Source organism: Scaptodrosophila lebanonensis, unplaced genomic scaffold (assembly GCF_003285725.1).
Source record: "Scaptodrosophila lebanonensis strain 11010-0011.00,11010-0021.00 unplaced genomic scaffold, SlebRS2 tig00000053-arrow-pilon, whole genome shotgun sequence".
Classification (NCBI taxonomy): Eukaryota; Metazoa; Arthropoda; class Insecta; order Diptera; family Drosophilidae; genus Scaptodrosophila; species Scaptodrosophila lebanonensis.
Window position 1 is genome coordinate 6,188,226 of NW_022060548.1, and position 15,672 is coordinate 6,203,897.

General features: G+C 35.8%; 2 protein-coding genes across 16 annotated transcripts in view; both read right to left on the bottom strand.

Annotated features, from left to right (window-relative positions):
- Positions 1–1,015, bottom strand: part of LOC115623902 — a 41,145-nt gene extending 40,130 nt beyond the window's left edge. For all 3 annotated transcript variants that reach the window (XM_030518457.1, XM_030518459.1, XM_030518458.1), the window contains exon 1: positions 906–1,015. The gene's annotated coding sequence lies outside the window, so the exon portion shown is untranslated. The remainder of the gene's footprint in view (positions 1–905) is intronic.
- A 3,143-nt stretch (positions 1,016–4,158) lies between these two features.
- Positions 4,159–15,672, bottom strand: part of LOC115624374 (modifier of mdg4-like) — a 37,891-nt gene continuing 26,377 nt past the window's right edge. Inside the window, exons 5-6 of one of the 13 annotated variants that reach the window (XM_030519066.1) lie at positions 9,677–9,792; positions 8,824–9,170 (exon numbers count right to left, since the gene is read on the bottom strand). In XM_030519066.1, coding sequence (XP_030374926.1) covers positions 8,976–9,170; positions 9,677–9,792 — 311 coding nt within the window. In that variant the 3' untranslated portion in view covers positions 8,824–8,975. Of the gene's footprint in view, positions 4,513–4,925; positions 5,219–6,476; positions 6,806–6,958; positions 7,441–7,550; positions 8,099–8,295; positions 8,670–8,823; positions 9,171–9,676; positions 9,793–9,907; positions 10,327–11,292; positions 11,622–11,704; positions 12,104–12,688; positions 12,856–13,057; positions 13,288–13,526; positions 14,131–14,616; positions 15,375–15,672 lie in introns of those variants that run through there. The other 12 variants (XM_030519054.1, XM_030519070.1, XM_030519073.1 and 9 more) reach the window with 12 other exon arrangements.

A 15,672-nucleotide genomic window follows, 5' to 3' on the forward strand; every position in this document is an offset into this window, starting at 1 on the left:
CATCACGATGGGTCACGTAGAAAAACACGGCCCATGCACATCTCTACCTGCAAACACAATGACGGTGCGGCGAATTCACACGCACTGCTTCGGACTGCGCAAAAGCAGAGACGAGCAGCAGAGTGTGGAGCTGAGCTGAACTGCTGCTGCTGAGCCAAAGTTGCTACTGAGAAATGCTTTTTTGTTATAGTGTTGTTGCTGTTGTTGTTGTATGTATGTCTATGTCTCCACCACCGTTTGGCGCTTGGCTCCCGCTGACGCTGGCTGACTAGCCTGGCCGACTGGCTGGCTGCCTGACTTGCTGCCTGTTTGGCTGTTTTGCTGGCTAGATTACGCGACTTGTATATTTGGGGCTGCTTCTGCTTGCGCTCGCGCATACGCTTCGACTGCGCCGCTACTCTGCGTCTACTCTGCTGCTGCTGCCAACCAGCCAGCCAGCCTGCCTGCTGCTGCTGTGTCAATCGAATTAAACTGAGAGCAAACTGAGTAATTGGGTTTAGATATTTTTCAACAGATATCGAGACAAAGTATATATTGTACTTTTCTTTTGTCGTTGTCATTTCCATTTTTTGTGTGCCCACAATGCACATTTATTAATTGAATAATTGCTTTTAATTTAACAAATTGGTGTTGGTCGGTCAGCAGCAGCCACTCACAATCAATCACACACACACACACACTTGCACACACGCGACGCAGCGGGGTTTTAAGGGTATACAAAAATTGCACAGTTTTCCTTTCCAATTGAAAACTTCTTTGCAGTTTTGAACGATGGCTTGAAAGAAAACCTTGAACTTTATGTTCTTTGTTGCACAAGCAATCACAATTTTTTTTTCGTTTTTAATTCATATCGTTGGCTATTTGCTTTGTTTTTATTGAATTTTCTTTGCCGTCGTTAAACTTACACGAACTGTTTGTAGGCAGCGCAGCAAAACTTCTGCTGCAATACACAGATATATTTTCTTATTTCACAGAGGCGCACCAACAACGCACACCTACCACCACGGACTGAATTCAATGACTGATAGGGATGAAAGACAGCATGTAACTGTTACTTTTCCGTTGGTCACAAGTCACTATTGTGATCAAATTTGTATTAATGACAGAACTTAATTAAACAATTGAGTGCAAAGGTAAAACGAATTTTATAATAATTTACATTCAGATGAAGAAAAGGTCAATTTTTGATAGCACACGTAGCTTTGATTTACATTTTTCGCTTTTTAAACATTCGAGGCTCCACAAGTAACGGCCGAAAGGCACTGCCAACACAAAATAATTTGTACTTTGGCGCACAAATTGCTTTTAAATTCGAAATACGTAAATATTGTATTTAAAGCAAAATATTTTAAGTTTCAATGAATATAATACAGTATTTGTCAATAATTTAAATAATAAGAATTTTGAATTTAGTTTAAAATTATGTTATGTTAAATATGCAGAGTATATTTAAAATAAAGATTCGTAATGCAATATTTTTAATAAACGGATCAAAAGCGGAAGTTGAATCAAAATAAACAAAATGACGGTATCAGGAATGACAAATATTAGTTTTTGATGATTAATCCACAATTAGAATAAAATGGATATCCAAACAAGCACATTTCCGATCCATAGAGATTGCACTATAATAATAACTATATGAGCAATATGATAAATGAATATGCACAGTTGTTTTTTCTATTCAACATCAAACCTTAGTTTGTTTCTCCGGCACCTGTTTTTATGGCTCTAACGTCGTAAAAGCAACTACTAGTAGCCCCCGAACGTTATTACCTCTTATCAAGCCATTATCTTGCCACCACTCTTAGTCACGAATACGACGACTTTGGCGCAACGCAGTCTTATTCATGCATCTAGACATAAAATACTATAGTATATGCAATACTTGTTGGTAATCATACATATGTGTTCTGGGAATTTTTGAGGCACAATTCAAGTGACTTAAAACCTGAATCAGCCTCTGTTGTGTGTTGACACTTTGTTCTTTGACTTGCAAAGTAATTGTATAAACAAAACCTCCCAGAGTTTACACAAGAATTTAGCAGTCAAGTGTTTGTATCAATTTACGAGTTGTGTGTCGGTTGTGTGCGGAGCAGAACAATGGCGAGACAAAGCCAGAAGCAAAAGCTCCGTTCATTTACTTAATGCGATCGTTTCACTGAAACGCATTATTTACAAATAAGCTGAACATAATTCTCAACACATTCATCTGCAAGAGTTTGTTTATGAAAAAGACGATTGTGTCAGCCGAAAGGCAATTTATGAAGAAAGGCAAAATATACTTATAAGTAGTGGGACCCATATGCGATACGTTTCCGTGACTATTTGTCAGGTTTATGGTTTTCAATAAAATGCTTCAATTCCAGAATGGAATGCCAGAGATAAGCAGGCCTAACTCTCTTAAATAGTACTGTCAATGTATCGAAATTTAAATTAAAATCATTTTAGATTTTATGGAATTTAAAAAGTTAACAGTTAGTTAAGTTAAGTTAACTCCAATTTTAATAGAATCTTTTGAAAACTATTCAATCTATCGAAATTTAAAATTAAATAATTTTAGATTTTATTCGCTTTAATATATGCTGCTTCAAATACGTTTGAAAGTTCATAATCATCTCCTAAGAAAGTTTCCTTAATATTGCCATATTCAAAATTTATTTTTTGTAAGGTATACTTACATCTAAAAACACCCAAGCAAATATCAGCAATATCAGGACACTTTTTCTAAAACATTCGATCGGTGTATAAAGTAAAGTTTAAATATCCTCTTAAGCGAACACTCCACTTGTCCAGCCAAGACAGTTTTCACTGTACAACGTTAACGTCATATCCACACGTTTCCCTCCTAGTTGACTGACTGAGATATATACAAGTAACTTCAGATTATTATGATTCTTATTTACGTTTACCTAATAACAGAAAAGGTGGTTGGTACTATAAGATTGCTTATAGTACTACTGATCTATTATCTATCAGCTATATAATACGGTCAACCAATTTTGGAGACATTTTAATAATTAAAAAATGTATCCTAAGTAGATAGAGTTATTTACTTGTATTTTCTTTATATTAGATATATGTGGTAATAAACTTGCTTTGCGTATGGATAAGACAAAGTTTGGTGTGACTAGCTGTTTTGCTTTAACAAGAAAGGAATGCTAAAGTCAAGCAGGCTCAACTCTTAAATACCCTGTACCACCCCACAAAAAAGAAATTTAATTAATTAATTAATTTAATTAACTAAATTAATTTTAGTTCAAAATTCCAAGAATTACGGTAGTTATAAAAAATCGTTAATAGGGGGGGGGGGGGAGTGGGGGGTGGATCAGAAAAAATGAACAAACTCGTCCTTTCTCGGGAGAATCTGTATACCAAGTTTGGTTATTCTAGCTCTTATACTTTCTGAGATCCTTGCGTTCATACAGACAGACAGGCGGACAGACGGACATGGCTATATCGACTCGGCTTGTCATGCTGATCAAGAATATATATACTTTGTGGGGTCTACCAAGCCTCCTTCTGTGTGTTCCATGTGCACTCGCACAAAACTAATATACCCTTGTACCCTTTGGGTACAGAGTATAAAAATGATCGTCGTTCATACAGACGGAAAGGCAGACATGGCTACATCGATTCGAGTCGTCATGCTACTCATATACAGGGTGTCTGCTACACCTGCTAGTTACATAATTTTCAGCATACCCTTTCAACCTTAGAGTACAGAACATAAATACATATATCTTATCCATTGTGCTAAAAGGAATTTAATAATATGACAGCAAAGTGAATTTATAAAAATAAAGAATTGTTAAACATAATGTAGAATTACTTTTTTGAGCGAATGATATGAAAATATACATATCTTACCCGTATACTAAAAACATGAAATACATAATTGTATCTTACAGATTAAACAAAATATTTTAATTTTTTTTTGTAATTTAGAATGATAGTATGAATTGATTAGAGTATGTTTTCATACCCAAAATGTTATAAAATCAATTAAATTATTAATATATCTTACCCATTATGCTGGAACAATTAAATACCTTTTTCTTAGAAATTCTCTGTAAATTTTTTATATACACTTATGAAGGCTCCAGAACTTAAAAATAGAAAAGCGCTTAAGATAGAAATTATGGGTGATGGATGATCTCTGACTTAATTACTTTTTATTTACTACAAAAATGGCTCTATTGGAAGTTGATTTCTGTATCGTATGCTTTGGTTTTTTACGTCACAACTATTTTTCGCTGTCCACCGGCTGCTCCTTCGGTTCCGTCTTGACCCTTGAGGGATGGTTGTGGTGCTGGTTCTTCACAATCAGCTCCCCAGTGCTGGAGCAGGTAATAATGCGCGCAGCGCAGCGTAAGTAGCGGTTACGGGCACAGAGCCAGTAGGTTTTGGAGCCACGACTATTGTTTCGAAAATACTCGAAGCCACCCATAAGCAACTTTGGCTTACCCTTCGTGCCGCGCACAATCATAATTCCCTGTTTTCGGGCCAGCTCTGCAAAAAAAAAAAGCGTTAAACAAGCCATTGGTTAGTATTTGTGACGTAATTGGGGCGATTAACTTAAATAAAAGATCAATTATAAAGCCAACAAGAGTCTATGATTTTACTTTCTTTCAATTTTTATTTCTGATGTCGTAACAAACCTCAAAGGGTTTTAGTCAAATTTGGTGATTCTTCTTCTTCCTACAAAATCTACAAATTATTTAAAACATTCACAAAAAATTAAAGAATTTATACATTTTTTTTTATCGTTTTAACAATTTGTCAATTTGTTTAAAAAGCAAATATAAACAGTAATATTCTTGTAACTCTAGCTAATTTAAATAATATTGTTTTGTTTTTGTAAAATGCTCTCTAAAATAGCTTCTGCGTTTTGTAAAGAAACTTTGGAATAGATATACTATACTATATATAATATTTAGGCATTATCTTGCAAATTCTCGCTCTGAAAATGCAGAAAATTTGGAAATTTTGTCGTCTCACGCATGCGAGTGTTTGAAATATTTCAGTCGATACACCTCCTGGCCATTATCGAGACTTCGTGTTGTGGCCCGCGCCTTACACTGAGCGCTCCGATATCGCGCACAACGCCAATTAATGCTGCGCTTTAGCATCCGATCCATTACGAACTCATATCTGTCTATCAATAACTTGCGTTTGTTCTTCCTCGTCGAGCTAAATTGTGCAATGTTTAGATGATCTGCAAAGGAAGGCAAATATATTGATGTTAGTAAACTTTACAAGGTTTCTATTTAGCTTTAATGTAAAAATTATTGACCAGACATTGGTAGACATTGAACATTTATTAACACTTAAGATTATCATTTAATCATATACGTGACAAAAAATAAAATCCAATTTATTTCACCACACATAAGTAAATTCTAAAATTAATTATTTATGTTTGGTTTCTTCTAAATATTAACGGCAGTATCTTTGGGTTTAATATATAACAATACATAAATAGGTGTGCAAAAATTTTAAAAAAGGGGGTGATTGCATTTCTAGAAAATAACTTTTCTGCATGAACATTCATTTACAAAAAGTGGAATTTGTTACACAAAAATATTAACTATTCAATTTATGTGGACAGTAGAATCAATAAATTAAAAAAATATATATACGCGCTATACAACTTAGGAAAAAACATATTTCATTATAATTTAAACTAAAAAACAAATCTACTATTTTAATCTCTTGAGCTGAAGTTAGACAGAAATTAACTTTTAATTTACATTTAAATTGAAGGAACAAAAATTCTGCTCTTATCTAGGCACTACCAAAGTTTTTCGAATTTTAAAATAGGCATTATGAATTTTAATTAATGAAAAGAAAATTATTTCCTTATGTGCTATTCAAAATCACATTTTAAAACTATCACTTGTAAGCAACAGTAAACTATTCTCTAAATTACAAATTTAACATAAGCTGAGACGAATTCATCAATTTTCATTAAAATACACTAATGAGCAGGTTCTCGTTGATTACTTATAAAAAAATTTGCAATATTTTAAAGACGTTCGCACAAGCTTACTTGAAAAACTCATTAAAAATTTGAAATTTATAAATAGTTACTTTTTTCAATGTCACGTACGTTTAAAGTTCAAAGTTTTAATTATTCCCTTATTAGGAAACTCAAAACGGTGTACTGAACAATTAATAACAATTTATAAGTGAAAAATAATGAAAATTCAAACTTTCTGACTAAATAGAACCTATGATTAATAACTTCGAATTAAGTTATATGGGCAAATAGACCAACAATTTGCACACAAACTTGTTCAATACACCTCAGGTTCTTAAAATAAGTATCGTTATCTTTTTTTTAAAGTAATGTTGATAGATTTGTGTGCAAATTATTTGCATGTTTGACCATTACTTTCAAACTAATACAATAAATTAAAATTGTTCTTTTGTTTCTTTTCCTATAATTTTTACGCAAATTAAAAAAAAACCAAAGTCAGTGTGACCTTAACTTGCAAACCTTAATGACAAATTTAAAAGTAGAGAACTCATTGCTCTAGATGATCAATGGACTGTCTAAGCATTTTATTCTTTGTCCTGTGCTTGTTGCGATTCGGCAATCCTGTATGATTGTGCCGGCACTGATGGACAATGCGTCCCTTAATGGTGTGGAGCCGGCCATGGCATTTAACTGGTGTTGTGTATTGGGTGCAGCGCCAGTAAATTTTATCACTAATGATCTTCTCGCGGACGTAATAGAAGCCTTCGTGGACCAGCAACGAGCGTCCCTTCTGACTAGTCGAATAGCTAACTATGCAGGTGACTGGAATGGATAAAAATTGAGAGGTATTAGCGGTATTTGCATAAAATCTTGACAATTCTATAGATATTTTTTGGTGGCTGCTGGACGGGAAATGGCAAAACATCAGATTTTTTATTTGCCTTAAAATACTGTTTTTGCTTGTTTTATTCTGAATTAATAAAATTTTATGCGCCCCGAATCATTCAGCCTATATATACATGAATATGATAGTTCTTAGATATCGTCGCCCTTCAGTTCCTGAAACTCGGCGGCCTCCTCCTCCTGGTGGTGTTGTTCCTGCAGATGCTGTTGCTGCTGTTGGTGGTCGAGCAGCTCAAAGGTAACAGCGCCGTCGTTCATCGGCAATATCGGCGCCTTGCTAGAGCTATATTTGTTGCGTTTTAGCTCGGCATGCATGTGTTGGGCCTGGTTTATAATGAACTTTGGCGGCGTCCCCTTAATCATGGTTATACGCGCCGGACACTTTAGTTTTTTGGTGGCCATCGAACTGCAACGCCACAGAATTTTTGTCTTGTTCTCGCTCATGATCAGGAAACGTATGCCATTCGCCATAATCGCAGGACGTCCGCGCAGCGATTGTGTGAAGAATACAAGGACATCCTCAGGATTCGGCACCACATCATTCGCCACCACAACTGCAATGGAATTGAAGAAAAGAGAACACAAAATGTGTATGTTAGTAAAACGTCTGGGAATGGGGAAGCAAAGCAAGTCAGTTAAAAAAATTTAAGGGCGCTACTTTAGATGCGGTCTGTTGCTTATTTTTTATTATTATTATTTATTATTTACAAGCCAACAAAAATAAAATTAGCTAAGTATTTATTTATGATATATCAAAGATTTGTGCCTCGACTTCAACACTATTATCGGGCAACCTGGTTACGCTGGTGAATGTGGCGGTGGCGGTTGATGTCGCGGTGGTTTTGGTAGCCAGCGGAGCTTTATAATCGTACTTCTTTTTCTTGGATTTGCTGACCAGCTGAAGTTTTCCTTCCTGCTCTCCATATGTTAACGACTCCTGGTAGTCCTCGACGAGTGGTGGCTTCTCCTTTTTGTTCGCCTTCACGTGGCTGTGTTTGTGAATCTGTCGGAACTCGGCACAGTTGAATTTATTCATACATATCAGCACCGGACAGCGTACATTCCTGTAATACCAATGACAACGCCAGAAGATATTTGTGCGATTCTCATTGTTGCGAAAGTATTTCAGACCATCTAGCCAAAGTAATTGACCGCCACGTTTCGATACGGAGAACTGTATTTTGGGTTTATTGCCGCTATAGAGTCCATGATCTTGAATGAGAAAATTTTACCAGAGTTGTGGTTAGTAAGGATATAGCAAAGAATTAAGCTGAGGCCTAAATACAAGTCAGTTAGATGCATATTAGAAATGTTTGAAATTGTCATTAAATTTAATACAAAAATGTTATTTACACATTCAATTCATTTACGATATTTACAGACCACACACATTTGAAAGCTTATATGTTAAACGATTGATTGTTTTAAAATTCGAAACTTTGCTTCGGTTTGTACTCGACCAGTGGCGGCGGCAACGGCGCAAGTGCCGACGCATCCTGTGGTCCTTCCGCTGTCAGCGGCAACGCATCCAATTTAGCCGTACCCAACAACGGCTTGATTTCAATGTCATTGCTCTCGACGTGCTGATGCGGATGACAGAGTCGCAGGTTGAGGGTTCGTTCATCGTAAATGGCAATTGCCGGGCATTTGTCCTTATTGTAATAATGACTGCATTTCCAGTACTGACGCGAGCCTCGTCGCTTATTCCGGAAGAACCGAAATCCATTAATGACCAACAATTTGCCTCCATTCTTTTTCGAGTCAATGAAGTCGATGCGGAACGCTGCAAAAACGAAATAATAGAATGTATTAAAATAGTGGTCGTGTAATATATTTTTAAAATGCTATTCCGCGGCATAACACAGTGATTAAAGCTGGAAATGCGATGTGTAGATAGAACAGAACTAAAGCAATGTGTTTATTTTTTTGTCATCTTTTAAACAAAACTCTCATAATCTGTAATCTGTCTTATGGCTTAGGTACAAAGGAGTTATTGAGCATTGCAGCCCCTTAAAGCACTTCCAATTATTGCTAACAATTTGTGCTTAAGTATATGTGGCAGTGGCAGCGTCACCAGCAACAACAGCATCTAGACACTGCCTTTCTTCTCCTTGGCAGCTACATTCCCGTTGCCAGCGTCAATGAGGGACAGCTGCTGGGAGAAACGAGGACCTCCGCAGGGATACTTTCGTTTGTGGTTATGTTCAAAATTACGTTTGATGATGCGCGCTTTCCCAGAACTATCCAGCGCGGTCACGATACGTGCTCGACAAACGGTCACGTCCTGCAAAGGATAACAGAATGTTGTTAATAGAGAAGGCATAATGTCGATCCTACTGCAATGAAGCGAAAAACGTGATCATAATGGCACAAATGTACACACATATAAAATTCTATTTCACTTAAAACCAACAAAAAATCTTTACTAAAAACTTTTACTAGTAATAACAAAATTATTTGCAATTCTGACCGAACCTTGTTCTTCAGCCTGTATTTCACAAAAAATATTTAAATTTAAGAGCCAAAACGAAGCAAAAATCTGATATATCAAAAACACAAAGTCAATTGTACAATTATATTGAAATTGGTCCAAAATTGGAGTTCCAAAATTATAGTTCCATTATAGGATGCTCCAAAATTAAAATACAAAAGAAAGAAACAAAATATATGTTGTTATACAAAATTATTTCTCACTTGAAATAATTTCACTTCTAGCGCATTTTTAGAAATTTGCATCAACAAGTTTATGGAAAAATGTTAGTTCCCGAATTTCGACAACTAAATATTTACCTTGCGGGAGCATATCCAGTAGATGCGGGAGGCAGAGCTTCTATTTTTCACAAACTTCTCATCATTATGCAGCAGAACCGTGCGACCTCGTTGGCCTTTGCCGAAAACCGCCAGCTCTGTAAATGCAAAAATATGTTGAAAATATCATCATATACATATATAGAAAGAATAGAGAAGCTTTAACATATTTAATTTGGCACTCGTTGAATAGAACAAAAAAATATTTATAAATTATAGTTTCAAAATGAAATGCATATTTATTTGTGCAACGAACGTTAGGTGTGTGTGTATAAAAAGCTACGATATAGACGGCTAGACGTGATTGTGCACGCCCGATATGGCCACATAGGTCGGCTTTGTCTTATGGGTTATCATGTAGACATTGCACTGCAAGCGCTTCTTGCAGCAGCTCCAATAGATATTGTCATCATAGGTGGCCCGACGCATAAAACGATGTCCGTTGTACACCAGAATATCGCCCCTGGCCGTGCGTTCGAACCGTACGCGATCCCAATCATCCAGAGTACGGGTATTTGACTGAGTGCGGGCCAAGCCACAACGCACGTTTTGAGCACGGGTGCTGGACAATTTCGGCAAAAAGCTCTCATTGCCGAAATCGCCCAAAACATGTGGATCGATGTCAACTAGCTCTGCAAAGAAAGAATACAGTTCATTCAGTGAAAGGCATTATAATTAGCTATATAGAAAAATTATTATCAGTACATAAAAGCAAATGAAAAGCAGATTTAAGGATGGGTGTAAAAAACGAAAACATGTATTTAGTATTCTTTTTTTTTATATAGTTTAAAAGACAATTAAAGTCACAAACACAAAAGCCAAAGATGCAGAAAAATAAAAAAAGCTAGGGAAAAATAAATTATTTATTAGTAAGTTTCAAGAAAACTTTTACAACCAAAACTCACCTGTGTTTTGATGGAAATTTCCAATGTCTTGCAACAAAAATATCATGAAGTATAACTACTTTTTCCTTAGTTTAATTTAAAACGCTCATTTGTTCATTTTAATTAATTAGATATTAACAAATTGCTCTTTAAATTTATTCTAATTATTGCCTATGAGATTTAATTTTCAGCCTAAAAAGTGATTTCAAATTAAATATTTTAAAAAATTAGACTCCACACCTTAAATAGTAAAAAATTGGATGATCTTTTGAATAAATACTACTATGTATTTATAAAATATGATTAAATAAATATCATTAAATGCTTTTAATAAAGATTTCAGCTCTTCAAGTATGACAAAATCTGTTAAAATACGTACATTTTGTTTGTACACCAATTATTAATTTTACAAATAATTTTCTACTCATAACAAACATATAAACTGAAATTAAAAAAAAAAAAAAAGGTTATAAATGCGTTAGGCAGATGTTTTTCTTTTAAGAAAGCGGAAACCATTTTGGAACTTTACAAGACTACTACTTTTAAATAAATACATATTTCTAAAAAAATAAAATAAAAAAATACAAATTTTTAAAAACCAAAAATAATTTAAAAACTAAAGGAGCAAAATATCAGAGGAACTAAGCATTTAGTTACATAATTAATAAATATATAAAAGCGTTTAAGTGAAAATATTAGTTTCTCTGGCCTTCTTTAGCATTTTTTTCCATCGTCTGGTCATTCGATCTACATATGATTGTGTACACCACTAATAGCGTAACGGGGGGTCGTCGTTGCGGTGGTGTGTGTGATGACCCTTGCCCTACACTGCTTCCGCCACTTGCTACACTTCCAGTAGATCTTGTCCTTGTAGCAGGCATTGCGCAGATATCGATGTCCGGCGCAATGGAGAACACAGTTGCCGGATGGGGTTTTTATATAGCGGATTTCCTCCTCCATATTTTTTGCAAGGCACACACGTTTCATCAATGTTTTGGACGCTGCCGCCGGCCGATGGGCGTAGGTGATGACTTCGAAATGCACTAAAACCGCCGAAGAAATTATAAATTAGTGTTGTTTATGCTATGAATTGCAACCTAGATGTTATGGTTAGAGTGATAATGTCAAATTAGTTATATGTATGGCTTCACACGAGAGTACCCCAAATATTTTTATTTCATTTAAATAATATCGTTTTTTAAGTAATGCTAGCTTGTACTTTAGAAATAGATAAAGCAACGTGCTCTGACACTCTTTATTGCAGCTGCTGGAAGTCGTCTAAGCTGAGGTTCAGTGTACGCAGCTCAATGGGTATTATGAAATCATCATCCGTTTTGTCAAAGCTTTGCGTCCGCTGTGGTGTTTTCGGCCTTTTCGAACGCGACTTTGTCGTTGGATTGGACAATGGACTCCGTTTCTTGCGCTCAACATTCGGTGTGTGATTATGATGACAGGACTCGAGCACTATTTTCTGTACTCCGTTGATGACGTTTGTCACAACCCGTGCATTGCATTTGGTGCTGCCCTGTGAATTATATGAGGTTTGACGATTCTTAGTGGTTGACGAAATTTTTATTGCTGTTAATATGATATTAAAATGCTATTTTTAAATAATCGGTTAATGTGTATCTGTATGATTCTAAAAATCAAAGTTTTTAAGAATTTTAAGTATTTAATATTTAAAAAATTCCTGTTTTTAAAAATGATCTTTGCATCGATCGCTCGAATACTAGCTATGTTAAATATTGCTCCCTTTATGGATAAACCTTTTGTTTTCTAAGAGGCATGGCATAAGAAGAAATCTATTAAAAATTACGTTTGAATGCGATATCAAAATGGAATAAAATTTAATTCAGCTAGTTGCCTTGATTATGAGATCAGCTTCATAAAACAATAAGCTTCACATGTTTTTCATAAATTCTTTATGCGTATTAAAAAAGCAAGTCCACATGCAAAGTTAATCGTGCCCAGCTTTTGTAATTCAAAAGATATTGTGGCTCAGACGGACAAACAGGCACTCCTCACACCTTCTTATGTCAGTTACATACTTATATTTAAATCTAAGCATACACATTTAACTTAAATCTGAATTTCAAGCTCTTCTACGTACCTTTTTCGAGCATATCCAATAGGTTTTCAGACCACTGCGTCGATTTCGCACATAGTTGTGTCCATCGAAGAAGAGAAGCTTGGAGCCGCGCTGTCCCCTTGTAAACGAAAGCAGGCTGTGCTTGATGGAGCCGTTCATGTCATCGAAATCAGAATCCTCACAGTAGTCTGTGGATCAGCACAATATTGATTAGTTTATGTTTAGGTGAACTGACCCTATACTTTTTACATGGTATTTAGAGTTTAAAGTAAATAATTTGTGTCGAATGCAACGATGAGTATCAGACAAATATATTTAATTTCTTACTATAAAATTCACACGAAGAGCAAAAAATCCTAAATAAATATAGGAAACGTAACTAATAAACTAGCATACAAATTCATTCTAAAAGGGCGGATGATTGTGCTGTCCACACTTAATAATCACTTCATGGTCGTCGATGGTCACCACACGCGCCTTACATTTGTGGACGCCGGCCCGAGCACAGGACCAGTAGGTCTTGCTGCCCGTTGCCTTATTGCGGGTAAATGTAAACTCGCCGATCTTGAGTTTGCGGCTGCCCCGAAAGCCCGTAATGTACGAATAGTAGGCAATGGGATCTGTGAAGAAAGAAAAAGAGTTTATTAGTGAGTTAATCAAAAAAGGTCGCAAATAAATTGAAATGTAAAGGATTCACAAAAAAAGAGATGACATAATTAAAAGATTACTTTTATTTTCACAATAAACATGCATATCTAGCGAGAAAAAGCTGGCTAGGTGTAGATTTTGTTTATAACTAGCTCAATAATGTAGGGATGTTGATATAGATACAAATACATATCTACATCTAAATATATATCTCTTTATATATCGGCATTTTGAAATGTCTTCATAACAAATAACTGATAGTTATTATAAACTTATTATTGAATGCCAAATTACTCTGTTCGGCACTCTACAAATGTTAAAAATACAAAAAACTGCTTAATTAGCAAATATTTTGAATAATATAATCCTCAATATCAACATCCGTGCTTAATACTATGAACTATTTAATCCAAATCATGTGATTGTCTCTCCTTCATCTTTTGCTTTTTGGCTCGGCTTGACCGCAGCTCTGGCCGCTGCCTCGGCCCTCTGCCGCTTCAAAGAGCCATATTTGCGCGCCTTTGTGATCACCTCATGGTTGTGTTCACTGTTGAGTATGGTCAGGGTGCCGGATTTCGTCTTGAGGCGCGCTCGACACTTCAGCACTGCAAACTGACTGCAACGCCAATAGGTGACGTCCTCCCGAGTAATGTGACGATTAAAGGTGTGTTGTTTAAGCATTATCTGCTTGGTACCATATTTGCTGACTATAAAGAAAGGCGTGGTTGTGTCATCGCGTCGAGGATGATATTGCACCTGGGTGGCGGTACCATCAGTGCCTTCCACCTCGACGCTGATCTGATATTCGATTTTGGCTGCAATGAGGCAGGAAGAAAATGTGCGAAACGGTTAGTGGAAATATTCGCAGTAAAATTGTAAATTTCGCTCATTTATTTTATGAAAACACTTAAGAAATTTCGTTTATTTGACATACAAAATACCCTAGAATAGGATTTTTATTTAGAACTAGTTTTAGCTGACATACGAGTATATGTGTAAATGTATATCATACAAAGAAATTTGTTCCATGTGCCGAAAATGTGATGAAAGAATTAATCACAAAACAATTAGACATACGCTTTTTCTTACCGAAGTTTATAGAGAGAGGCTCTTCAACTAATACTATAAGTGTAATGCTATTCAATATTTAAATACGATTATTTTCTAATCATAAAATTTGGACTAATCCATTGTTTATTAAAATACTTATGAAATATAGTTAGTAAAAATATAAGATTAAAATTGTACACTTTAATTTATTTTCAAATATTACACATATTTTTGTAAAATTCATCTTATAGTCTAGAAAAAAACCCCGCAGTTGCAAAGTTAAAAGGGGTGGTAATTATATGTATATACAATATAATTTGTAAGATTTAATTTTACAATTTGGCAATTAGCGCTGCGGACAGTGGGACGCATGCTGGCGGTATTTGGTGAGGCGCTGCTTGCAACGCAGTTCGACGTAGGCATAATAAGCTGGACAGCAGGAGGTCGAGCAGTGATAGTAGCTGCGATATTGCAGCGATCTAGTTTTCTTGTAGGTGCGCGAGCCAATGAGTAAAAATTCGCCCTCCGGAGAGCGCCTTAATTTGACGACTGTAATAATGCCAGAAAGATGATACATACATATATAGACGGATATGGATGAGATGCAATAAAAAACACTACAATAAGCTAGCAATTGCAATTTAAAGTAAATTATGGTAAATCTATTGTTGCATTGGGCCCCCAGTTTTGAGTGATCCCGGCGATATTAGATTGTCGGGCACACTGTTGCCATGGAAGCGTGGCACATGGTTGTGTAGATTCTTTCCGAGCTTAATGCCACCATCGATTTTGGTGATTGCACGCGCCGAGCATTTGTTCTCGGAGAGTCGCTTGCCATTACCATCGGAGCATATCCAATTGACGGTAGCTCGAAAGCTGGCCTCTTTCTTGTACATATATCCGTTGAATATGAGATTATAACCCTGCTTCTGGTTTCGCATATAAAAGTATTTGCAACCATTTAACCAAACGCCAACCGGCTGATGACCTCTAAATTGGCCCATTTCAGCTGCAATGGAAAGAAGAGAAGAGATGGCGGAATAGAGTGTGGGCGGCCGGTTGTAGGCGTTGCGTACTTATGTCCTAAGGTAACGGTAACTAAAACTTAGAGCAAAACACAGAGACGAAGTGTCGGTACGGTAAAATTTTTATTTAATTCATTCATATTGCATTAATATTGATTGGGTACTAAGAAATTGTTGAGATGGAGAAATGTAAATAATTTGTCAGTTATATGCACTTACCAGTTGGTTTACGAGCTAAAAACAAATGGGCTGTAATTAAGACTCTACGAATATGGGAATATT